Source organism: Trachymyrmex cornetzi, unplaced genomic scaffold (assembly GCF_001594075.2).
Source record: "Trachymyrmex cornetzi isolate Tcor2-1 unplaced genomic scaffold, Tcor1.1 scaffold108, whole genome shotgun sequence".
NCBI classification, from domain to species: domain Eukaryota; kingdom Metazoa; phylum Arthropoda; class Insecta; order Hymenoptera; family Formicidae; genus Trachymyrmex; species Trachymyrmex cornetzi.
The window spans coordinates 429,991-456,167 of NW_017295631.1; the positions used below are offsets into that span (position 1 = coordinate 429,991).

Sequence of the window (26,177 nt, forward strand, 5' to 3'; positions counted from 1 at the left end):
GAGAAGGAAAAAAAGGAAAAGGGCTGTTGAAAATCCCGCGGCAAAATCATACAATATATTTTGAAATATTTCTCTCTCGATATTGCAATGTATTTTGATCTGTTTGTGTGCTGATATTTAAGCCTTTATGTTTATTCGTTTTTTAATAAAAAAAAAAACGTTTTCAAAAGTTTTCATTAGAAATAACTTTTATAAATGTTTTCATTTATAAAAACGAGGAACATGTTGAAAAATGCGTAGAAATGTCGACAATTATGGTTGCAATTTTCCACTCACACTCCATTTATATTTTACATCCTATTTAAAGAATTAAAAAAAGCTATTAAATACCTAGTAAAATTTATTTAAGTTAATATCGGCAAATAATCGTATTTAGAAATGATTTTAATAAAAATTAGCAGAAAACGTAAATATATATTTTCATAAATTTTTATTTGTGCGATTATTATTTTTATTATGAATTATTATTTGCATAAATAATTTCGTATTCGTGAATTATTACATTAGTTAGTACGGAAGAGTAGTGAATTTGATACGCTGACGTTATTATGATTTATATGAATTTAGTATTATTTGGTATGCTATGTGCAATTATATCATATATTATTGGATAATTTTATTTGTTATTCATAATCAGATCTATTACACACGTAAACATGAAGAATACACGTCATACGCAATTATTCTAAACATTATACGATGTTATCAACACCCTCGCCTTGTAGAATATAATGCATGATGCATTGCTAGATGATCTATTACTAGATTATGTGATCTATTACTAGACGTGTTTACTTGGCTCGCAGAGGACGAGCAGAGACTATGCTACTCCACGGATTACGTGTCAAAATTAGAAACATGACTTCCTGACGTTATTTTCATGTACAAAGCGATGGGATGCCAACTAAGTGAGCTAGAAAAAGAGAGGAAGAGAGAGAGAGAGAGAGAGAGAGAGAGAGAGAAAGAGAGAGAGAGAAAAAAGGAAGAGAGGGAAAAATCGTCGCAAGCTTTTAAATACACTGTCGTTGAGGATACGAGAAAATTGCTAGAGATGTAACATCGTGATATGAAAGTGAATGCGAAACCGATCGATTCGTCTCTCCATCCAACAAAAAACACATTTTTATTGAAAGCAATTCACCGCAATTCTCGTTTGGTGGGCGTGCGAAACGCGCAATGTATTTGCAAAAAATCCACAGGGACGAGAATTCTCATACACTTTTTTTCTACGCCATCAGATAAAGCGCTACGGGAAGTGCATAGGAATTTTTATCTTCCTTTTGCAGAACCGTTGCCACTCTCTCGAAGCAGGGAAAATAATATCCGCAAAATCCGTCACGACGTACATTTCAACTAGAATGCTTCACGGTCGTCATTGCATATCGCGTCAGTCACAATATCGAAACAGTATTGTAATGCGTATATGATAATGATATAGATATTTAATTTGCGTCGACGCTAAACGCGTTTGTAGATATAATTGCTTTCTAATGCGATGAATACCATTTATCGTTCAACATTTATACCATAATGACAGTTTCAATCAATACATTATTTCGTGTGGAATGTATTTGCGAAACAAAAGGACACAATTTTTTTCGCGACCGTTTGGGAATCGTTTTATTTCTTTTATGTCTACTTTTCTTCATGGAAACCAAAAATTATCATAATTATAATAACACTCAAAGAAAAATTGGTACATTATGTGTGAAATAAAGTTAATAAGATCATTATTTAATATCATTACGAAATCGAACGTGAATTATGCTTCAATCATTTAAAAATTAATTCAGAGTTTTTAATAGCAACTCTGTATTAGTTTTTAAATGATTGAAACATAACTGACAACAATTTCATAATGATGTGAATAAAAATTTTATTTTTTATTTCAATGTACCAATTTTTCCTTGAGTGTAGTCATTATTATGATAATTTCCGGTTTTCATGAATAAAAATACATAACAAAATGTAGAAATAAAACGATCCCTGAACGCGAAAAAATGAAAGTTGTGGAATTTGTCGGAGAATCTGATTGAAAACCAACTCTCTCTTGTTTTGGAAGACACTGACAATGAGTATTGTATACTGCATTATTCTATATAATGTGTAATTTTTGTAGATATTTGTTGTATTTCAAAATCAGGTCATAGTAATCGTAGAATTGCTTACTGAAATTTTTGGCTATTTACGGTTAAAAATATTAATGCTTTGAAAAGAAAATGCTTTCCGATTTTTATATGTTCGCGAGTATCTTCTGTATATTATTGTTAAATTTAATTTTGTTATGAAACGATGCTTTTAATTGTTAATTTAGCTCGAAAACGAATTCCTTGTTGCTCAATTATTTTATTTATTACAAATTTCAATATAAAGGCATTCTAACATTATTTCTTTGTACCCTTGATTTTTAACAGTACAATTGTATTCATGAAAATGTCTTTTATTAAAGCTAAAAATGAATTATTTAGATGAAAACATCGAAACGTTTTATTTTTTAAATATTTTTTATAACGTTTCAAATATTACGAAACATTTCGAGAACGATTATTTTTTAATTCTTTAGCTTTAGATTTTTCCTTTAAGTATATAAACATTAAAAAGGGAAGGAAAATGAATATTAAAAATTTAGATGCGATGGATAATTTTCACTATTGAACTTAACCTCTAAAACTGTTCTTTAAATACATGAAAAATGATACGAAAAATGATAAATGATACGACTTGCATTTATTACCGAGTGCACTGAAAAAGTGTAATTCACATATCGGGAGAATTTTATTAATGTTCTTTGCGAGGTTCTTTGTGTCGTTAAAACGACCGACATAATGAACGTTCTGTCGTGCATTTTTGCACTGCATGTCATTTGCTACGAAATCCGAGCGAAATTTCTCCTCGGATCGATGATTACACGGTTTCGACGTATCAAGCGTAGCGAGAAAAAGGCAAGTGGCCGCGGGCGAAAGTAATAATCTTCGCTTTGTGCACGTCGGCTGGAACATGCATTAAGGTCTTTTGACGAGAGACGACTGATGGAAGGGAAACGCGATTGAATTCGCCACCACTCAATTTCGTCGATAATTGAAGGACACCATTCTCGCTCCAATACTTTTCGTGCACTCGATGCATAAGATTTGATGTCCCCTTCCCCCCTAAAGATTTTTTTCAACATTGTTTAGTATTTTTATACTATTTTATTGTATTTTTTTACCTCTCGCTTTATTTTTCTTCTTATATTATTTTATTTTATTTTATTTCGCTTTTCTTCTTCACACTCGGTCCGTTCTCGCACTCACCATTTTCGATGTTAAGTTCTGCCGCTGAAGCTCTGTAAGAGGGCGGCCTTCCATAATCACTAGCATCGCTCGGATGAAGCAGCAGCTGGTGCGACGTCCTAGAATGATGTCTAGAGCCGCCGGAGGAGCGACGTACATGAACGTTGTTCAACACCGTGCTGCTGGACGCCCTACTGAGGGCCGCTCTCTGTCTGACTGCCTCCTTGTAAATTTTGCAGTACATGATGATCATCACGACACCCGGAATCCAAAAGGACACACAGGAACTGATCACCGCATATGGGAGGTTCACCACGAACATGCAAATCTGAGATTGCAGAAGTCGAAGCATTTTCAGTTGCATAAAACTTGTAGGATTATCGTGAAAATTTCTCCTTGCCCTTCACAAATTATAAACCCGTTCAGAATGAGTTTTGCAAAAAGTATATGAGACTTCTAAATAATTTCAGAGAGTATAAAGAATTTAAGAAAATTTCTATATGAACTTGCAATTCAATTTTATGAATATATGCATATATATATAAGATAAATAAACCACAGGAAGATTGATTTTAAAAATTTGTAAAAAAATAAAAACTGAAAGGTTTGACATATTCGTGAATGTAAAATTAAATGAATGGGAACAATGGATGAACCGTTATTTTATTACTCCTTTAATAGCTACTTTAATAATAGTTATCTTTGAGTATAATTGCGGGATCGTAAAAAAACTGTGATATTAAAAAAGTTACTAAAATAAACCATTAAAGTATCAAAAATTCAAAGATGTTATTTATAACGAAATTTAAAGGGATATGCTCTTTTAGTTTCCCTCCATTGCGTCAAATTTCTTTTCTAAAATTCTCAAATTTCTTTTTCTTCTCTCATTATCAGGGAATATGGCGTCATAGCTGATTTATTACTGTAATATCAACGTTAATAAATTGACTTTTGCCAAATTAATACAAGGTAATCTACGCTAATTACACGATTAATTATAGACGAAACTAGCATCCGTTCTATATGCCTTTTAAATATAATTATTGGTCTTTGTATCTAATTTACTCCGGAAAGTGATGGGGTATTAGCAAGACACAAATTATGATGTGAAATTAATTTCTCTGTAATTAAGGGATTGATACAAACTGAAGTAATAATACAGTTTTCCTAACGAGCGAGATTACGAGAGTTATTCATTAAAAATATATACTAATTGAAGAGGAAAGATAAATACTGTAATTAATCTAATGCTATCTCTGGAAACCCACTAAATCTTAAGTTGATAAGAGACTGTTGCAAGCCATTTACATTAATAGCTGTTAAGAAAATATTAATTATTATAAGGAAAATATTAATGGTGATACTCAATTGATGTCGCCATCATTGTGATTAGTACAGTGTTAATAACAGTATTAAGAACATAAGAGCATTAATTTGAGAAATTGCAGTGATTAGCCGGATTCTATTTTTTAAGATCAATTAAATTCGGGATCAGTAATTACTACAGGGGAAAGAAGTCGCAAGTAACTGTGACGGTTAAGAAAAGCGTTGATAAATGAGTCTTATCACTGGCAGTTTTCCGACGGCGTACTCCATCAATTAAAAATCGATGCCTCACACAAGACTGAAATATACGATGAAATAATATAATAAAAAATATAAATTATATCGTATATAACATCACAATTTGTATCTCTGCTAAATATAACAAAATTATATAACTGAAATATCAATGAATTACACATCGAGACAAATATTTTTATTTTAAAATGAAAAGATAACGTATCTTTTCATTTTCTGACAAAAGTTATATATTATTACCATTTTGATGCTCCAATAATTTTATTTATTATTCAATAATTTCACAGTATTTGTTTTGTAAGTTTATTATTATTTTTTTTATTAAAATTATGTTTTACTCTTGATAAATTATTTAAAATTATTTTTTTCATATAAAAAATCAATATATAAGAAAATATTTATATTGCATAAGCGTATTATTGCAACAAAGTAGAATATTTAGACTGAAGAATTTTTCGAGAAGTATATTAATTAACTTTTTATTGAAATATTGATCTATCTAGGTTATATGTCTTCTAGATATAATAGACAGTGTCACAAGTATGGATTGAGCGCAGTCGACAGACAATAAAATCGGAAAAATGACAAATCAAGTAATAACATGATATAGGAAGACAATAAGAGCTATAGAGATATTGAAATAAAAAGTCGTTATTTGATATATCTCTATAAGAGATGAGTAGAGAACCAAACGCTTCGGAGCTCTTAAACAGAAACAATATATTGATTCGCTTTGAAATTGGATGATATCAAAATATTTTGATTATTATTATTTTGTTAATTTTATGTTTCGAGGCGATGAACACAAAAGTGATGTTCGCGTCATTTTTAATAAAAGAAGTAATATGAATTAAAATGTATATTTTCGAATTATGTTATAAATCCACGAGAAATTTTCTCATAGATATCTTAGTATAGCATATATGTACACAATCTTTACTCTTACCAAAAATTTTGTAATATGCAATCTTTTAAATATGAATTTAAAAATAAGTTCTTTAATCGTCTTGTCTTTTACTGAAGGTCTTATTAAAATAAAGTACTAAATATACATATTTATGAATTCTATGAAAAATTTAGTAGAAGAATAATTTTATGAGTATCTAAATTATTTTAAAAAATAAATTGATGGAGCAACAAATTGTAAAAAAAGAAATGATCAGAAATACGGCATCGAAATGAGATTGATGGATTGTACAAGTAATTGTAAAGTGATAACTTGTAGCATGGCAATGGTGTATTAGATTAGCAAAAAGAAGATTTCATCATGAAATAAATACACTTAAATTATAATTGATTGAGATTTAAGAAGTATATTAAAAATATATTTCTTAAATTTCAAACAATTAATTTCTGCATTCTTAAAGAATAATTTTTTAATTCGTAAATTTTTGCTCTTATTCTCTTGAGAGTTCTTGAACTTTTAAATCCATAAATTTTTTAATCACAAAGCAGTCTCGGCCAATCTACCTGCGGATTCTTCCGACGGAAGTCCAGGTGTTGCTGCGTGGTGTACCAGCCCATGAAGATAGGTATAAAGCTAATCAGGGCCGGCAGAGTCCAAGCACTACTCAGCATGGCAGTAACTGTTACAGTCCTCATAATGGCTGGGTACTCCAGCGGTCTGACTATTGCATAATACCTATCGACGCTGATACAACAAAGATGGAGGATACTGGCGGTACTGAAATAAACGTCCATCGAATTCCACACGTCGCACATGATACTTCCTAGGAGCCATTTACCACCGGAAAGCTCGACGGAAGCATTAAACGTCATGGCGCATATTGCCACTAAAAGATCCGCCATTGCTAAGGAAACTACATAGCGATTGGTGGGCACCCGCAACTTCCGATGTCTTCTGACGCTGGCGATTACCAAAGCATTGCCTAACAATGCGGTGACGATGATGCTGATCATTATAACGCCCTTAAGGGCGATTAGAGTGATATTTCTTGATTCATCAATAATGCTCAGGTTGTTTCGAAAAAGGGGAACACCCTCAAGGCTTGAAGAAAAGTTGATCTTGAGTATTCGACGGTAGACCTCCTCATCCGGAGGCTCGCTGACTTCCATTCCAGACCAATATCATATTAATTATTCATCTATTAAAATCTATCGACAGGTTTGTCGATTTTTATAATCGTTTTTGGATCATAGCGCTAAGATAGCGACTTAAATATTCCATCTCTGAGACGAGTTAAACCTTTATATTGCATACAAAAGTATCACTTCTATCATTTTTTCGATCCAAACGTATCTGTCCACTGCAGTCCAGGTTCTCCATTTATTACAATCACTTTCCATAATAATAGTGTTTTACTCTCATCTTAAGTAGCGGTATAATTTCGCATTTTGTTCAAAATAATTCTCTTTAATTCTTACATTGTTCGTGAAAGTCTTTGTACTTTGTAATTTGATCATTTATTGTTTGTTCCATAATAGACAATCTGCTTTTAAAGAATTAACTAGTTAAAAATAAACCAATTCCTTTTTTTTAAGAAAATATGAGTTAAAAATGATACATTTATATTAGAGTATGTGTTATAAAAATTATCATAAAGAGAAAAAAGATTGTGCTTTGAAATGACTAAATAAAATAATTAAATAAAATTACAATTTAATTAGATTAATTAATGGAGAAATATTTGCATAAGTAAACAATGTCATAAACATGCTTGGAATACGAGGTAATTTAATTAAAATAAATGCATATAAATAAAACATTAAATTATATTCATGAGATTAAATAGAAATATCTAATGTCTGTTTAATTATTTTTATTTTTAATTATTTTTTTCATATGTATGATAATTATAAAAACGCCGGTCTACTTTATAGCAATGTTACAATTAAGAAATACAGCAATAAACTCAATGTAGATATAATGGTTTTTTAAACATAAACTTTCTTTTTCTTTCATACTTCAGTTACCGATCGTAATGGCAAACATCAAAATTACAATCGTACTGGCTTTTATGTATGCTTGTGTAATCGCGAGTATCTGTAAATACGTCTGACTGTGTTATTAACGACAAGCCACGAAAACGTCCCATCAACGATTTCTCCTTCGTTTTCTTGGAACCGCTACGTTTTATATTCATATGATTACACACGTATATAATTTAGGGTCTTCCAACTTCTTTAGCAATGGATTGACGGATCAAGTATTGACAGTTCAAAAGACATGAATATAACATTTAATTCCATTACTGACACATTTACAAATTATTACGATAGATTTTCTCATTAATCCTGCTTTTGTCGAGATGCTTGAATCTAATTCGATTAAAATAAATTATCATTCTAATTTATTTTTAGAATAGTTTTTATTTTAATCTACAATTAATACTTAATTTTTAATATTGAACTTTATGTTCATTAATATCTCTAATTATATTCAATATATTCTTTCAACTATGTATTTCTGAAATATTTTTCACTGATCTGAATTGAATCTGAATTGATATCTGATACACTATTATTTAATTACAATAAGAATCCTTTTTCTTAATTAATATTTAAAATATACTATGAGAAATATATAATATATTAAAACTTGCAAGGAAAAAATTTAGATACATTCTTTTGAATTTCATTCTGTTATAAGACATGCGCGCGCGCGCGCGCGATGACATTTGTCGCAACAATTTAACTTTGCCGCAAAATTAATGCACTACGGCTAATTAGGTAATCTATCAAAATTTCGCTCAAAATTGGAAGGCGACACTTTCCAACTGTCGACAGTTCATTAACATTTATAGCGAAGTTGGTGCAGACATCGACCTATCAGCGCAACTTTCCTTACGCGAAACTTCCTCTCCGGTATCGGAAAGACAACTCGAGCGAAACTGCAAGAGATTCGCCGGATAATTGCTGCAATTTTAGAAGCTTGATTTATCGTAATCACATGATCGTAGTCGCGACCATATCTTGATGATGCACCACGGCGAAACTAAATCTCTTTTAATACAAATAATAATGTAATATCTATTATTAATAAAGTACATACATATAATAATATCTACCTATTTTAATATAAGGTAAACAAACTGAAGAAATTAGAAAGAAAGAAATAATAGGACGCTATATAATTCTTTTCTTTCGTTATTTTTTTATATGTGCATATTTAATTTTTTTCTATTACGATTAGTAGATAATTAACGCTATTTTCTTGAAAATAAGTTCTGTTATTTTTTATATGTTTGACCCGCGAAGATTAACACACCGTATTATCTCGAGGGAGGGGGAGGGGAGGTAAAAGAAAAAGTAGTATCTCATATTAATTTTGCAAACAGCACGGAGACAAATTTACATCTCGTTTCTGTTAGTGAAGATATTTACGTCACGACGATACTTTCTGAAATTTTAATAATGATACATACGAACGTGTATAATAGATGTAGATCACTTATGTTGAAAGTGGTTGAAATTTCGAATATAAAGTAGAAATACAGATATACGTAATCTATTTTGACGTGGGTTTTTTCAAGATGCACCTCATATATACAGCTTTTTCATTACGCAAGCTTATAAAATTTTTGAGCTCGTATAAAACTCGCCCGTGACGAGAATTTAATTTGAAAATTGCGAAAAAATATTTGCCTCTTATTCTACATTCATAACTCTGAATGTGACGCATGGTTTAATTTTATAATTTAATATAACAATGATTTTTAAAATAAAAGATAAACGTTTCAGAATTCTAAAAATAAGAATATTTGAAGAACAGATTCACAATTGAAGAACAGACTTTCACAATTTGTCCGAAATTTATAATTTTTAAAAAACGAGAAAGAAAGCCACGAGGAAATGCACCTAACAGAAAATAACTATTTGCCAATTAGTAAGATGTAAAATGTTTAACAAAATTACTAAACTATTTCTAATAATGTTAAATAAATGCATTTTATTTGTCTCTAGTTAAAGGACATAATATGCACTTCAAATGTCTAGACTTTTTTCAGCACATAAGTTGATGGTGAAAAAATGCTTTCAGAGCATCGTAGAATGGCTTAAAATGGGCTCCGTTTTCTTGACGAGAAACAATATCAAGTTTCGCAACTCGCGAGAGAGAGAGAGAGAGAGAGAGAGAGAGAGAGAGAGAGAGAGAGAGTTCTTTATTAAGCGTTAAATATTAATAACCACAGCCTGTGCGAATGTTTGACTTCCTCTGAGCTACGCTCGGGAACATTTCCTGAGTGCTTCTATGTATCGTTTTATCCTTGTTGTTCACCCAATGTTAAACAAGAATGAGATGATACAAGAAGACACCAAGGTAACGTTTCCGAATGTAGTGATAGAAACGCGGACAGTAAGGTAACCGAGAAGAGGTCAGGGTAAGGAGAAGTTGATAGTAGAACAAGTTCAAGAGAGGCCTGGATTTACATATTGCAATATTCATAGAGGCTCTACTCCTAGCCCATTAGCAATTACTCTTTGTGTGTATGAAAGTGTGTACCATACATAGTAAGGTGTCAGTATCGCTTTCATCGTATATATATATGTAATAATGGAACGAAAAAATTGACGATAATTTAGTTATCATGAATATTCTGGAATAAATCATAGAATTCGTAAAATGAAATTATTTTCTAATAAAATTTACTTCATTTCAAAGATTTATACAAGTTTATTAATACATTTATTATTATAACTTTATTAATTAATATATTATTAAATTAGTTTATTATACATATACTCCCCCTATGCTAAAAATTAATTACTGCAGAATTTATACATATAAAATTAATAAGAATAACGTTTAGTTTTTTTTTCATTTGCTTCATTTATTGAGTATTGGACATTATTTTATTTTTTTAAATTAAATATTCAAGATTTCTAATTTTGTCTTTTTAGAAATAACAATTTTATCTCCTTTTTAATAAAAAATATTATCTTTTTATCTTTTAAATATTATTTTGCCATTCATTATTTTTAATCACAATTGGCATAATTTTCTTGCGATATTTTCTACTTGATCTGTTCAATATATGACGGCTTTCAGTTAACCTTTCAATTGGCGAATTAATTTCTTTGTCCTCCACGTCTAGTATCCGAGAGAATGTGAAGGCAAATAAAGTTTTGAAAGATCGACAGACACATTCACGCTCTGCACGTCAATATGTGTCAATGGATCCCTCCTCTCTCTAGAAATTAAAATTTAAAAAATGTCGACGTATGTCATTGGCGATTCGATCGAAGCTTGAATATTTCTCATTCAATAAATTATTTCTGTGAAGGATGACGTTGTAAAATGTCAGATTACGTAATTTTAACATAAATTAAATTCGCATAATAGAACTGGAAAACACAGTTGTGAACAATTTTGACAACTCTGTGCTCTCAATTATCCGTTATTAGATTCCCAATTAATTTTATTTTTATAAATAGCATCCCACGCGTATATATAACTCATATAACTCTTTCGTGGAATTTTGTTTCTTTTATACATATAATTAATATTCAGCAACATATAATTTCTATTTGTTATTCCAGGAAATTTATTGTTTTCAAATTGCGTGCGTGCGTTTCTAAATTTACGACATTTAAATTGAAAAAGAGAAAGGAATCTTTGCTTCATTTAAATATTATAAACCCAGTATATTTTTGATAAATTGTTAGGACATAAAAAAACTGCGCATTCGTTGAGAAAATGTCAGAATTCACAGAACAGAATTAATCTTTGGGGAGTGAATAATGAGAATGCCTATGTAGTTTCCGGTTTACAAGCAGATTAAATGACACTGAGAGCCTGTACATCAGTAATACTGAAATGCGAAGCTGTCATTTGAGTGCCAATTCGTCTAAACGTAAATAGGAATGACGATTGAACTGCCATCGCGTTTTACGCATGCGAAATCGAAGAGTTCGCTCTCGAATTACCTAAAGCGCATTTTTAGAACTGCACAGAGATAAAAGACTGAAAAAGAAAATTTATATCTGAAGATACTTTTGAATAATGCAAAAAGTATAAAAAACACAATTTTATTATACAGTTACACAAGAAACATAAAACTTTTTACGATTGTAGAATACAAAAATGTACTGTCAAATTATTAAATAAGTGATATTGATAATAATAATCAATAAAATAAAAATTAGTTACTATGAAGAAAATTAATGCATACAAGTTAAAATTCGTTATGTTGTCACTAATATATACATATACTAATCAGATACCAATCAAAATGCTAAAATACATTTTAAAAAGTCTCAAAGGATTAAGCTTATTTAATTGCCTGTAGCAAAAACTAAAATTTTCATAAAATTATCATAGCTTATTATACAAGTTTCGGATGTTAATCACTGGGATTTATAGTATTCCTGTAAAAAAATCCCGAAGATAAATTATTTCACTGCAACAAAAAGACCATCGATGAATTGACAACCTTGAATTGAGAAAAAACCAACAGATCACCACTTGCTATTTTCAATCACGTCACTCCATCTATCTGTTTCAAAGACGCTGAGAAATTAAAAGCGCGTCCTGGCGTCTAGACGCTGGCTTCATGTAACCGCATCCAAGGACGCCACGAAAGGCGCAAGCGCTTTCGCGCCGTCTCTTTCACGTTTCTAACCATCTCTGCGAAGGGGAATGGTTCACGATAAGCGTTACCAATGTGACGAACCAATTCGTTCTGAATTGTTTCAGAAAAGGAAGCAATTAATCAAAACTCTTTCACTTTTTGTCACTATTAGGAAATCACAAAAATGATTTGAATTAAATCATCCTTATAAGGACGATACTCTTCATATTCAACGTTTTACAACAAAACGCCAATCTTTGCACTCGCGGTCTCGATGCGATCTAGGATCGATTCTGTTACTGTCATTCGACGTTACTTGCAGTTAAAAGAATATTATTATTATTATTATTATTATTGATCATAATACCACGTTCAAATATTGTTTAGCTGCGATACTTTAGTGAGATATATATATGCATTTAGCAAGGAACGAGCCGGTCTCTTTAAAAGTTCCTTTAAAATATTAATTATAAATGGAACTTTATATTAAATTTTATATTAAATTTTTTTAATGATTCAGACTTTTAAATGGTTAAAAAAATAAAATTAATAAAATTTTTAATGACTAAAGCTTCTTGTTATTAATTTATGACATTGTTTTATGCTAATTAACATGAAAATAAATTTCAACACATAATTACAGTGTAAATAAAATAAGATTGAATTTTTCTCCATTTAAAACTTATTTTTTTCTACCTACACTATTGAATATCACTTGTATAGTGAATACTATTATCGTTGTTATTAAGTTTCCAATTTTAGTGCTTGTTAAAATAGTTGAATATTTTTTTTTTAGTCTTCCATAAACAATGATAGATTTAGTAACACTCTCTTTTAAAGATTTAAACTGCACTGTTAGTTAGTGAAACGTTGGCAGGACCGGCCCTAGGACATTGATGTTTTGCTCTAATCCGCGACATGTTGTCGGATCGATCTTTCGCGGGCAAGGTCGCGACGAGACCGTTGTCGTCCCCGTTGTCGGCGTCGTCGTCGTTGATGGCGGTGATTTCAAGAGACGGCGAGTAGTAACGCCTTAACGGATCGTACATGTTCGGACGACGCCGGTAGACTGAGCGTCGCGACGTTTGCCACGGCGCCGCGTTTCTCCCCCTCGAACTCTCGTTCTCTCTCTCTCTCTCTCTCTCTCTCTCTCTCTCTCTCTCTCTCTCTCTCTCTCTTCCTTTCTCATCTCTCTCTCTCTCTCTCTCTCTCTCTACCTCTCTCTTCCTTTCTCGCATAGTGCCGCCCTATGTTGTGTATTCCAACGTGGGGAAAGGGATACAAATGTGGGATATCGATAACTTTACCTTTGATTCAAAGCATTCATATTTACTCAGATAAGGTAAAGAAAAATGAGATGTATGTACAAAATAAAACTATGAGATATGTGAGAAATTTTATACAACATCGATTTGACGCACAAAATGTAACAAAATTTCTATTTCTAAGGTAAAACTGTAGAAATGTCAGTTTGACCTTTGACTCCAGCACCCGTAGTTATGTAAGTAATTTAACATGAAAACGAAAAAGTATGGCATAATATAATATAAACTGAGTTTAATAATAATATTTCACATTTGTTGTAATTGATTTTATGCATACATTAAATACGCTCTTTGTTACATGTACACATTATGTATATAAGTACACTGATATTTTAAAATACTTTTTTGACTACTTTTTTTAAAGCATTATTTTTTTTCAAAAAAATAGAGACTGTTTACGGAGCAGCTCCATTCAGAGATATGTACATAAAAAATTATAATAATATTTAATTTTTTAAAATTATTATTTAAATTTGTAAAATTCATTAAAATCTATTTAAATTATGATTAAATTTCATCAATATTTCAAATATAAAAAAGAAGTGCGTCATGTAGGGAAACGCAAATAAAACGAATGGATGCATTGTTTCACATTTGTTAACGACTTCTCCGGACGATTCTATTGTTTGGATGATATAAGGTCGCATATCCGGGTTCTCGAGCTCAGATATGTATAGAAATGCATTGTCTTGTACCGTACAAATATTTGCATATACGACATAACATGAGAATATGAGAAGGGTGCGCTCATGCTAATTATAATATGGAAAGCGGGCGCTCTGGTAAGAAATTTATAGCTCGTGAATCTTATTTTTACCACGAATGGTAGCAGCCAGTCGTTTTGCACATATACAGTTTGAGATAACAATAACGGACCATAATAAAGTTAAGTTCTTTATAAAAGAAGAGAGAGAGTATTATATGAAAAACTTATCGTAAGAAGTTAAAAACTTTCAGTAAATTACTTGTATAGAATGAACGCGCAGAAGCATGACGATTGAGGAAACCTTGATCTCGAGAAAAGAAATGACGTTTTATTACTGCAACCTTAGCGGCGTATTATACTAATTTATCTCAATAACTGTACACGCTCGCTAACAATTCCGGCTCAATCGATGCCATATTTCGCAACTCTCATATCACCGCATGTACCGTGAAGAAGTTAGGAACAAAAGTTTACGTCATACACATCTATCTATGAATCCAGAAATACACGAGGATATAAAGAAATATATAAAATATTCACTAATAAAACGTTTCTAACCATCAATATATGTATATATAACCTTACTGAATCGATTGTGTGAAAAAGAAATTGTAAGGCTGTGGCGATATAAAATGGAAAGACTGTTATATATTACGCTCACATACAAACATAAATTTGTTACAAATGATAATTAAAAATTATTAACATATTTATATTTTGTATGTTATATAATAATATAAATATAGAATTTAAATAAAGAATGTAAAGATTGATTGATAACCATATATTATACACAGTAAAAAGAATTGTGTATGAATTTGTGTTGGAAACGGTGCATTCACATTCTTATTAATAGATCTTATTAACTTGTGTTGAATTTTGTAACATATTCGAGTGTTAATTTAACATAATGTGATTACTCTATTTAAAGATTTTGTGAATTAATATATTCGACATTTCTTTGTGTCAAAATGACACAATTTATAAATAAGTGAACAAATAACAAAAATAAAATGTTTTAAAACGTAAATTTTAAGATAATTGAATAAAATGTAGATTAATTTAACATATCACAAATATTAATTTTATTGAAAAAAATATACTTTTACGTTTGTTTACAAGCTGCGTCGATATCTTTATTTTGAATTTATTCTCTTATATGTAATGTTTGTGTAACCTTCTAACATAGTTAAATTAACTCAAAAATTTGTATGAACCATTTGAGACATGCAATTTATGTTAAATTTGATACATTTTTTCCAACAATGTATATAATTATATCATAAGATAAAAATTGTAAAACAAAGAAAAAGATAAATGAAAAAGAGAAAGAGAGAGGCAAAATCCTTCCTTACGTATAGTATTCGAGTTCGTATCGTGAGATCGATCGGTTCGTGGGGCACATATGTAATAACGACGAGCGGCCTTCGCGCGAAAGCACCGAGGCCGCGCACGTGTTTCCCTTCGCGTTCGCGCGCGATTTTGCTGTAACTACACGCTCTCGTTTTCTCGAAATCGCTTCTTCGAGGGTATCGCTTCCTCCTCGAGGGCGCGCGCTGCTCGAAAGGCGGTGATCACGCGAAAAGCAGGAGCGACCGCACGCAACGACGAGTGAGCCAGTTTCGTGTGCCTCTTCAAGGTCCCCTCGTCTCAAGATTCGTTCGAATTTAATAAGGAGTTTAACATACAAATTTAATTTTAATAAATTAATAAAATTTGAAATTATAATTATAATTTATTTAAATAAGTTGTAGGTAAATTTTGAAAAAGTCATTTATATTAGAGAAAAGCGGTGAGATTTTACTTTGATAGCGGCGAGAACGAAGATTACACCGACAGTGCCACCTCGTTCTAACTTTTTGCCCTTTGCAAAGATCTTACATCTGCGTAGTAGGTAAGAAGTTCCGATCTAATTCCGAAGACCGTAGAGGGCGAGAAGTTTTCACGAACTTCTCAAACTACGCACGTCGAGTGACTGCAAAAGATTTTTACGGGAAATTATATGTTATAAGCGTTATTCGTGACAAGTATTTGTGCTCGTATATTATGTATATAAAAATCCCTCAAATCCCTCTTTTTGAGTTTGGGATCTTAAAGGTTAGGTATTTAGAGAACTAACTATTTCTTAATATTTCTCATTGAAATTTGAAACGGTCTTTTTACTCCACAAAGTTTAATTGAACGTTATCGTGTTTTTCTTATCTTCTGGATTTTCAACATCCAATGTCTAAGAATACAAATAAAAAACCAAATTAAATTTTTTAAAATTAAAATAAAATTTCAAAAGAAATAAAAATAAACAAAAATTAAAACTGAGAGAGAGTAATAAATAAAAATGATAATTAACAATACATATAATAATTAATACTGGAATATAAATGATTTAAAAATAATGGACATACATATTAATGCAGGAAAGAGGAGCTATATATTTATACGGTTTAATTTTTAAAACATTTAAGAATAGACCTAGTGATAAATAGATTAAATTATTTTAAAAAAGTAATCTTTTGAATGATTTCTCTGAAGATATGTGAGTTGCAAGCTGACTTGGACACATGGCGTCGTAATTTACATTCGTTATCTGTTCTCCGATTGTGTGTGTGAAACTGTCCAGTTAGAATACTGTCGTTTTTCCAATACTGTCCATTTTTCACAGTAGGGTCCTAAACTGGTGGTGACACGTGCCGTGTTCGTATTCCATATCACGGAAATTGATTTTACCTTTTGTCCGATGAATCTTTTCATCTGTCTTAGGATACAATTTTTTATATCTAATTTTCTTTTTGAAAATTTAAATTCCATTTAGATATTTGTAAGTATTACTTGATTTGTTCTATATATGATTCTCTATATTATCTAAAATTTGTGAATAATAAAAGTGTGTATATCAAATTTACTTTCAGCAATTTTCTATCAAGCTTACAAAATATATAGTCTTTTTTACTGACAATGATTTGTCGTGAGATAACGTCATGACTTTTCGTGAACATAAAATATGTATTCAACAGTACAGTACAAATTTACAGCAATGCAAGTTACAATACCTTTACTTGTCACGATTTCGAGTAGATAGTATAAAACAACAATTGAAACTAGTATTAATTTATTTGCGAATTAATTATCGCCTACATTCTAATTTACTTTCTATTCACGATCGAGTTTTAGTGGAACGTTAATATGATCTCATTCTTAAATCGAAGCTAATCCTTACAGCAAAGCAGCAACTGAAATCATAATTGTAATAGTATCTGATATTAACTATTTTTACGATTTATTTAATTTCTGTATAAAATGTTTGCATTTTCTCGAGAGAAAAATATTTATATTTTGATGTCCCTTTTTCTTCTCTTAATGGTCCTTCAATTAATCATTCACTTATGATACTACAACTAATAATTAAAGAAGAAAAAACAGTAATCTTTTCAAAAATGTAACCAGTTGTATTAATAGAATAAGTAAATACAACGTAATTACAAATACATCAAGTTATAAATATACATTGTAAACTTTCTCATATTTATTATTCAAATAGTATACGTAAAATCGTCTTATGCCCCCCTTTGTTTTGATAGATTATGATAACTGCTTAAATTATATAACGATTAATATAATATCATGATATGTATTACCATATATAATTAATTACTTATAAATTCTATAAATTTTATAATTTTTTTTATATATAGGTGATAGATTTTATTTTAAACAGACCGAGTAAATGTAACAACATAATACAGTGAAAAGCGCCTTTAGGATTAGTCAAAGTTAGATGTTCGAATAATGTAATATTCTAAGTACATGAATTTTAAATTTAATTAATCTAAAATATGACTGTGCGCCGAAACATTGGCACAATAAGACACAATCAATCTGAGATGCTAATAATCACGAGCCGAAACATTCGGACAATCGCGAGTATATATAATCCTCCTTTATTTCAAATAAGAAAACTCTTATTGCGAAAAATATCATTTTATTAATAAGATTCTATTTTATTAAATATGTTATAACTCTTAATTTTATTAGGTTTTGATACAAATAAAATATTCTGTATTACACACACACGCGCGCGCACGCGCGCACGCGCGCACACACACACACACACACACACACACACTATTAAGGAGGTTGTAAGGGCATAAAACACATACAGGGTGGACCATCTGAAGTAATCACTGTCATGTGCTTTTACGGAATGGTAAGTCGTTAAATCACCGTTTTGCTTATTAAAAATCTTGTTGTTCTTCTCACCCTTCGATTCCGTCTGATTTGAATTTGCTCTGACACTTAATTTACGATTTTTTGATCTGTACCTGTATAGAAAAAAAAACTCATTTTTCGTATGAAAAACCCATTTGAAAAGAATTGCATGTGTCTAGAATCTGCAAATCATTGTAGCAGTAAAATGATTACGTATAGCCAAATAATCTCTTCATTTGAGATATTATTATCGAAAAATTGTAATTGATAATAAAAATTATTATTTTCTATCCATTATTTTTTGATATTGAGATTTCTTTTCTTCAATATTCTTTAATAATTTTCTTAAAAACAGGTACCAGATAGAAAATAAAATGAATAATTGTATCAAATAAATAAACTTACTTATCAAGCTCGGTGTCGCTATGAGCGAAGGTACAATTGTTGGATCGTGGGCAAGTGCCGCGCAGGGCTAAATCTCTGCACATGCTGACTTTGTATTTGCTGGTCGCTGTACCTGGACATGAGCTCCCAATGGGACCGCCACCTCCACTATCCTGCGGCACTGATTTCCGATTGTTACCGCATGTGCCATTGTTTCCATGTTGTCGAACGAAATCCACTAACGTAGCCACTACTATTCTCACGGCTTCTAGAGCCGCTCGACATTCAGCCAAGCTTGGTGGCTCTGTCTCTAAAAATAATAAAAATTATAAAAATATATTTATTTAACTGAGTAAAAAATACTTATTGATAATGATTCATTCAAGATTCTAAGAGTTTGTACAGTCCGAAGAATTTTATTATAAAAGTTTTAAGAATTTATACAGAATATATATATATAATTTTATATATGGTCCGGAACCTACATACCTGGACTGGGATCGATGGCAGCTAATAATTCCAACTGTGGCCTGAGACCGCTCAGTTGTCCAGGATCCGGTGTACGTTGCAACGCTATTACAAGCTCCTGGACACTCTGGGCGAACGATTGTGGTGTCTGCAATTTATCAATGATGCTTTGCATGTGAGATTTGTGAGCAGTATCGCCATAGAGCAACGCTGACCATTGGTCAGGTGCAATACGCAAGCCTGCCTCGGTGGCTATCTGTACAATCTGTGCATCATGCTCCCGTCTTAGAGCTTCATAAGTACGGAACTCTTCTTTTAATTGCATTAGAGATGAGTCACCCTCGCGCTTTGATACCTAAAAACGTACATAATACATGACAGAAAACGATAATAATATATTTAATATACATAATTGTATAGTAAAAAAATGTCTATACAATGTTTTATTAAAAGCGTTTAAATCCTTTTATGTGAACCACCACATATTTACCTTAAAACAACTCGCCCGATATAAAAGCTGCACCACATGTCCAATGCTGGTCTTACTAGCTTGAGGAAAATGTGGTTCCAGACGCTGTACTACAAACATCACCAATACCTTACGTGACAGAGCAGAGCCATCCTCCAAAGCCAATAGCACAAGTTTGAGAACTTCCTCTTGCATCGCTAAAAATGACAATAACAAAAATACAAAGACAATTATAGAAATAAGTTATCCAAGAAAATGTAACACATAATATGTGCGCGCACGCACATCTTACAAGTTATTACATCCCTTTGAGACTTTATTTCGATTTTTCTATATGCAGAATAACTATAGAAAAATGATATTTAAAAAGAATGTAATTTATAAGTGCATTCCCTTTGGCGTTTATAGCGTTGTAAACATCATTTGCCCTTGTTTAATATTTAGCAGACGAGACTGAAATAATGCTTACAATGTAAGAGCGTGCAAAACAAACACTTCATTGTAGTTCTAGGAAAATAATGCCACATTATATATATATATATAATCTATTATTTACATACATTGAAAGATACAGCTTATTCAAATTGCATAATTATCTTGTGTAAATAAAATTTACCTGGTCCAAGAAATTGACAACCACGTGCACGCACGGCCGCCCAAAGATTAGCGCTGAGTTGTTGAGGATTCTGGTGCTGTAGTATAAGCTCTGTGACGGTGCGCTCACCAAGACTACGAGCAGCACGCAATGCACGTGCTCTACCTTCTGGTTCGACTAATTGACAACCTAATAACGTCACCAATTTGCGTTGCATGGGTCGTGATACCAATCCTCCACCTCCGCTTCCGATGCCTATGTAACAAACAAATATAATTCATCACACAAGTAAATGTGGCAACAAATCATATGGGTGCGTGTGCTTATATGTACATTAGACGTCATATATATTTTAAAATATTATATAATTCGTATGTGTAATAAAATACAATAATCTTAACAAAATCTACTGTAATACACAGTATTATTGCATTTGTGTAATACAACGTATAACATTGTTTAATTGCTTATTGCACATATATTCCTTATACGATAGATTTTATATAATTTTTGTTATCTTTCAATGGTTATTTATATTGGATATTTAAAAATTTTGCATACTGCATACCTGCAGTATTACTAATTTGACATGGTTTAAGATAAAGAGCAAGTTCTTCAATGCAATTCTTAGCCCTCAGGTAATTAACATGTTGATCGGCTGGCAGAAGCTTCTGATAATTCTGCTGTTGATTCGATGCAGGTGTTGATGAAGCAACAATCGGATTGCCCAGTAATTGTAACAGTGCCTCATTTACAGGTAATTTTTCGATGTCGGTGTTGATAATGCTCTGTGAAAAGGATAAACAAAATAAAAAACTGTTTATAGAATTATTAGCAATGTACATATGTATGCTATACATACAAATATACTATGTATACATATACATACATACATGCATGCACGCATGTATAGAAACGTATATATATATATATATATATATATAATACTACTCAACGAAAAATAGGGAAAAGCACTTTCAAAATTTCCCTATTTTCAGATCAAGAATTAAAAAAGCATTTTGAAGCTCCGAGTTTATACTTAAACATGCTTTTGATAGTTTTTAAACTATCAAAATATTATTTGATAGTTTTTAATTTTAATTCTGCAAAATTGGAGAGATACAAAATTTTCACGATGATTTTTTGTTGAATTTCAACATTGATTTGTAAGAAATGTAAATCTAGCTTCAAAGTTGCGTAATTCGATCAAGAAAAATTATAAGAAAATTTGTAGAAAAGCATTTCAAACTCTTTTTAATACCTTTTACACTTTTTTTATAAAAGTATTAAATTTTTTGGAGAAAATTTTTTATCAAGCTGCAGACTGTTAAATGTATGTAATTTTAAGGAACGTAATAAAGTGATCTTTGCTAAGATATATAACTGTAAAGATAAACATTTTTTTTGGGAAAATGGCCAAAAGTATGTTAAAAAGTAAGAAGTTTTACTGTTAAAAAAAATTTATTTTGTCTACAGTAAGTTTTCACAGAGATTCGACAACAATCTGAAAATTGTGCAATTTTGAACATTTTGAAAGTGTTGACTATTTCTTATTGAGTAATGTAATACTGAAATACCTATATTGCTACCTGATCGAAAGGACATTGCTTGCGGTGTAAATTGGCCAAGCAAGCACGACATATGGTGTGGCCACAGCCAAGTGATATGGGACCTCGTATAGCCACGTCAAAGTCATGGCAACAGATTGGACACGACAGGAATTCAGTCCACTGTGGTGCCTGTATCGGCATTCTGTAAGACAATAGAAAAAAAAATAAAATTATATAAAAATCAAATGAAGAAGAAAATTATGATTATTTAATTTTTTTAACTAAAAAAATACTTTAGGCAAGCTATTGTTTTTTTTATTAATGGTTTACATTTTGATGGAATAAAATAGAAATATCAAAGTCTGTTCATCCAAGCATAAAATTTTAATTAGCTTAGAAAATAACAATTAATAAGTAATAAAGATTCTGAATGAAGAGATATGGATAAATTATTTTTAGACCTTATCATTTTCTTCATAAAGTATACTTCAATGTTTGTTGGGTATGTGTGTGTGTGTGTAAAGTTTATTAAACAAACAAAAATCGGTAAAATGAAAAAGATAAAAGAAATTGTAGATAAAATATAGATGAAGTAAGAAACGTAAATGGAAAAGTATAAAATCTAGAGAAACTGTAGATAATTTTGAAAGGCGAAAAAATTAGGTATAAAGTGTAAAGAAGACGGAAAATGTGGGTGTGCAAAGCGGCCAGCATGCAGATTCTGCTTTGCATAACCATGTTTACCCAGGATGGTGTCTGCAAATAAAGAAATCAAGGCACGAAATATGACGCAATAAATAAATGTCGTCAAACATCGATCAAACATTATTACGATTACGATATTGTAAGAAATGAATTGCAGAAATAAATTGCAGGGGAGGGAATTTGGCAAAATAATCGCAACCTCGCCAACAAGCCTGTACTGGCTGTACTGTGCCGTAATTCTGCGATGTACTTGATGTCAAATTAAGGAAATTTTAGGATCCAAGAGACCAGACAGATCGATTGAGAAAAAAAATGAAATCTCACCACCCACCTCGTTATATCCCTCGCAAAACATCACATCGATTACACTTTTTGCGCATCACGCCTCTCGCGCAGTTTTGCGCGATTCGCGACTCGCAAGATGACAACGTCTACTATTATGTTACAGCCTGTATGATAAGACCACTATATCCACGACCCACGACACGACATGACACGATACGACACGACGACCAACGACGACGTCGACCATCGACGCAATGTTGTTCCATCGGGTCACTGAAAAATCTTCCGCGCATGCGCAAAAATCCTTCATCGGACACAAAACATTCAACCAGCGCCGATCGCGTCAAACTACCAAAACAAAAAAAAAAGGATACTGTATCAAGGAGATCGATTCTGTATCTCGAAATGAAGTGAAAATTACAAAGTGAGCGAATTTACTAGAATACTGATAATTTCACTGGTCAACACCTAGTAAATTTGCTCACTTTTGTAATTTTCATCTTGTTTGAAGATACAGAATCGACCCCAAGGACTGAAATTTTCTTTTAGTGACTTGGACTCGATATTTTTCATAGGCCTTCTACAATAAGCCGCAAGTCAGAACGTCAGAAGTCTTATAGCGTTTTCGATTGGGGTGCACTGGCTGCACTCAGTGTCAAGAGCGTGTTCGATTGGCAGTGCCAATGAGCACTTGGTTAGTGTCACGTGTTCATTTGATCGCACGACACTCGCGTAGTGCGTACTCAGTGTGCACTAAAGTGGCACGAGATATTTTGACGGTGCCAGTTCAGTGCACGTTTTATCACAGTTAAGGATATACATAGGGACAAGCAAATCTGCGCAGTTGAATTGAAAACGGGGTCTTGTCCCTACTCTTATAGCGTTTTCGGCCCGACCGAGTTTGCACCAACCTGGGTTGGATTAATGGCGTTTTGCGCTCTCCTATTGGTAGAGCGTGTGACATCAACCAATAGGAAAGATTAATCCAACCCAGGTTAATTGTAACATTTTGTTGAACATTGCTTCAAAGTGAACAAAAATGAGTTTCAGCTTTAGCACTGAAAATCTTGGCGTATTCTTTTGAACTTGCACTATTCAATGCAACCCATGGAACTCGTCCAGTGTTGGTGTGAACTGAGTGCGCACTGGTGCGCACTAACTTTTGCCCAATCGAAAACGCTATTAACCAATCTTAACCAAGTCGTTCAAGTTGGCTATTGGCCAACTTCACCAATTATGACTTAAGGCGTCGTCTACAATACACGGAGTAAGAAGTAAGAGTAAGAAATTGACCAATCACAGTCGAATGTGAGAAAAATAATCGACTATGATTGGTCAATTTCTTACTCTTACTTCTTACTCCGTGTATTGTAGACGGGCCTTTAGATCATTTAGAAATTTTGACTTGCGGCTTATTGTAGAAGGGCTGTCAGGGTGCCGTCACATGCGGCGTAACTTGCGTAAGCGTAACTTGCGCCGACCAATCATATCATTTCACTTGAACATCAGTTTCTGTCTAATCACTTTATGCTTTTTACGCTATTTTGTTGTTACGCCGAAACATGATAGAACCACTATGCGTCGAATCTAATTTCTGGCTCATTTTAGCTTATTCTGTCTGAAAAAATGCACAAGGGTTTCGATTTTGCAACAGCAAAATTATAAAAGTCGTGCGCCCCTTTGCATCGCGTGAAAAGTCGAAACCCATGTGGAACAGTACAATTATAGACCTCATTTTGCCTCTGTGACAGATTTCCTAACCTCAATAGTCATCAACTTTAACGCTTAATATCGTAGATCACAAGGCAGAACGACGTTTTTTTGCCAGATTCTTTTGTTTCATGAAAAACGCGTCGAATAAGCCTAAGAGGGGTTTCACAAAATTTTCCGATTTTAATAATTTATTCGATCATCCGCTCATATATACGAGAAAGGTACCGGTTCTCTATCAGGCGTACTTTTCGAGATGCGTAGGTTACGAAAACCAATCGTAAATTCATTTAGCATTTCTGTTAGAGTACAACAGAAATTCTAATCAGCAAGTGGTTGCATTTAGTTCCGCATTTCTCTAATCTTTCGCGAAATACGCTCAATGTGAATGCGGGCTTTCAGAATGGCGTATTCTAGGGTGCGTTCCGTTTCTCGCATGATGCGTATAATGCATCGTTTATCTTTGTTGCTCACCAAATGTTAAACAAGGACAATGGATGCATCATGCACATCATGCGCGATACGGAACGCACCTCTAGTAAATAAAAAATAACGTATTCTAGTAAATTACTAGAATACGCAGGTTACGCTTACGCAGGTTACGCCGCATATGACGGCATTCTCAGCCCGGATCCTCATACGGGCAACAGCGCTTTGACACAGAGCTCAGGGTATCAATCATATAACTTTATCTCTAGAGCGGAAATGTGAAAAGTGAAAACTTTTATGAATGTATGTATGAACATATACACACATACATACAATAAATTTTCACTTTTTACGTTTCTGCCCTAGGGAAAAAGTTACATGATCGATACCCTGATTGGTGAAAAGCCGGTTGCGGTGGTAAAATTTACCCCCATCACCCGTTTTTCACCAATCAGCGTTCGGTGTCAAAGGGCTGTTGCCCGTATGAGGATCCGGGCTCACCATCGACATCTAGAATGGACCGCTGATGGCAATGGTGGGGTAGAAAGACGATTAGAGTGAGAGGCAGGAATAATAAGATCGTTCTTTCTCTGTTTACTGAAGCCTGATTGGTTGTTGTTAATCCAACAACCAATCAGGCTAGTTAGAACAACAATAAACAGAGAAAGAACGATCTTATTATTCCTGCCTCTCACTCTAATCGTCTTTCTACCCCCACCATTGCCATCAGCGGTCCATTCTAGATGTCGATGTATTGACCAGATCAAATAAATTAGAGGTTAGCTATTTATAATATGTATTTCGTATCGAAATATATGTAATATATATACGTAATCCTATTTTGCGAGAGAAAATTAGCAAGTTAGAACGAAAATTCATTTGTTTCGTGTTGTTCGTACTGTCTCAACCATCGACATCTAGAATGGACCGCTGATGGCAATGGTGGGGGTAGAAAGACGATTAGAG

The 26,177-nt window shown here is 32.3% G+C and overlaps 3 protein-coding genes across 3 annotated transcripts in view; all 3 read right to left on the reverse strand.

The window, feature by feature from the left end:
* Positions 1 to 13,434, reverse strand: part of LOC108760665 (octopamine receptor beta-3R) — a 36,673-nt gene extending 23,239 nt beyond the window's left edge. The window contains exons 1-3 of the mRNA XM_018506740.1: positions 13,083 to 13,434; positions 6,324 to 7,303; positions 3,294 to 3,600 (exon numbers count right to left, since the gene is read on the reverse strand). Coding sequence (XP_018362242.1) covers positions 3,294 to 3,600; positions 6,324 to 6,929 — 913 coding nt within the window. The 5' untranslated portion in view covers positions 6,930 to 7,303; positions 13,083 to 13,434. The remainder of the gene's footprint in view (positions 1 to 3,293; positions 3,601 to 6,323; positions 7,304 to 13,082) is intronic.
* A 3,152-nt stretch (positions 13,435 to 16,586) lies between these two features.
* LOC108760395 (roquin-1) lies at positions 16,587 to 22,560 on the reverse strand. The gene is made up of 10 exons (XM_018506339.1): positions 22,544 to 22,560; positions 22,122 to 22,284; positions 21,101 to 21,320; positions 20,554 to 20,787; positions 19,959 to 20,134; positions 19,490 to 19,823; positions 19,022 to 19,310; positions 18,568 to 18,729; positions 17,057 to 17,165; positions 16,587 to 16,640 (listed from the first exon to the last, which is right to left on the reverse strand). The coding sequence occupies exons 1-10, from the start codon at positions 22,558 to 22,560 to the stop codon at positions 16,587 to 16,589; spliced, it is 1,758 nt and encodes a 585-aa protein (XP_018361841.1).
* A 144-nt stretch (positions 22,561 to 22,704) lies between these two features.
* Positions 22,705 to 26,177, reverse strand: part of LOC108760400 (uncharacterized) — a 4,865-nt gene continuing 1,392 nt past the window's right edge. The window contains exon 3 of the mRNA XM_018506353.1: positions 22,705 to 22,838. Coding sequence (XP_018361855.1) covers positions 22,705 to 22,838 — 134 coding nt within the window. The remainder of the gene's footprint in view (positions 22,839 to 26,177) is intronic.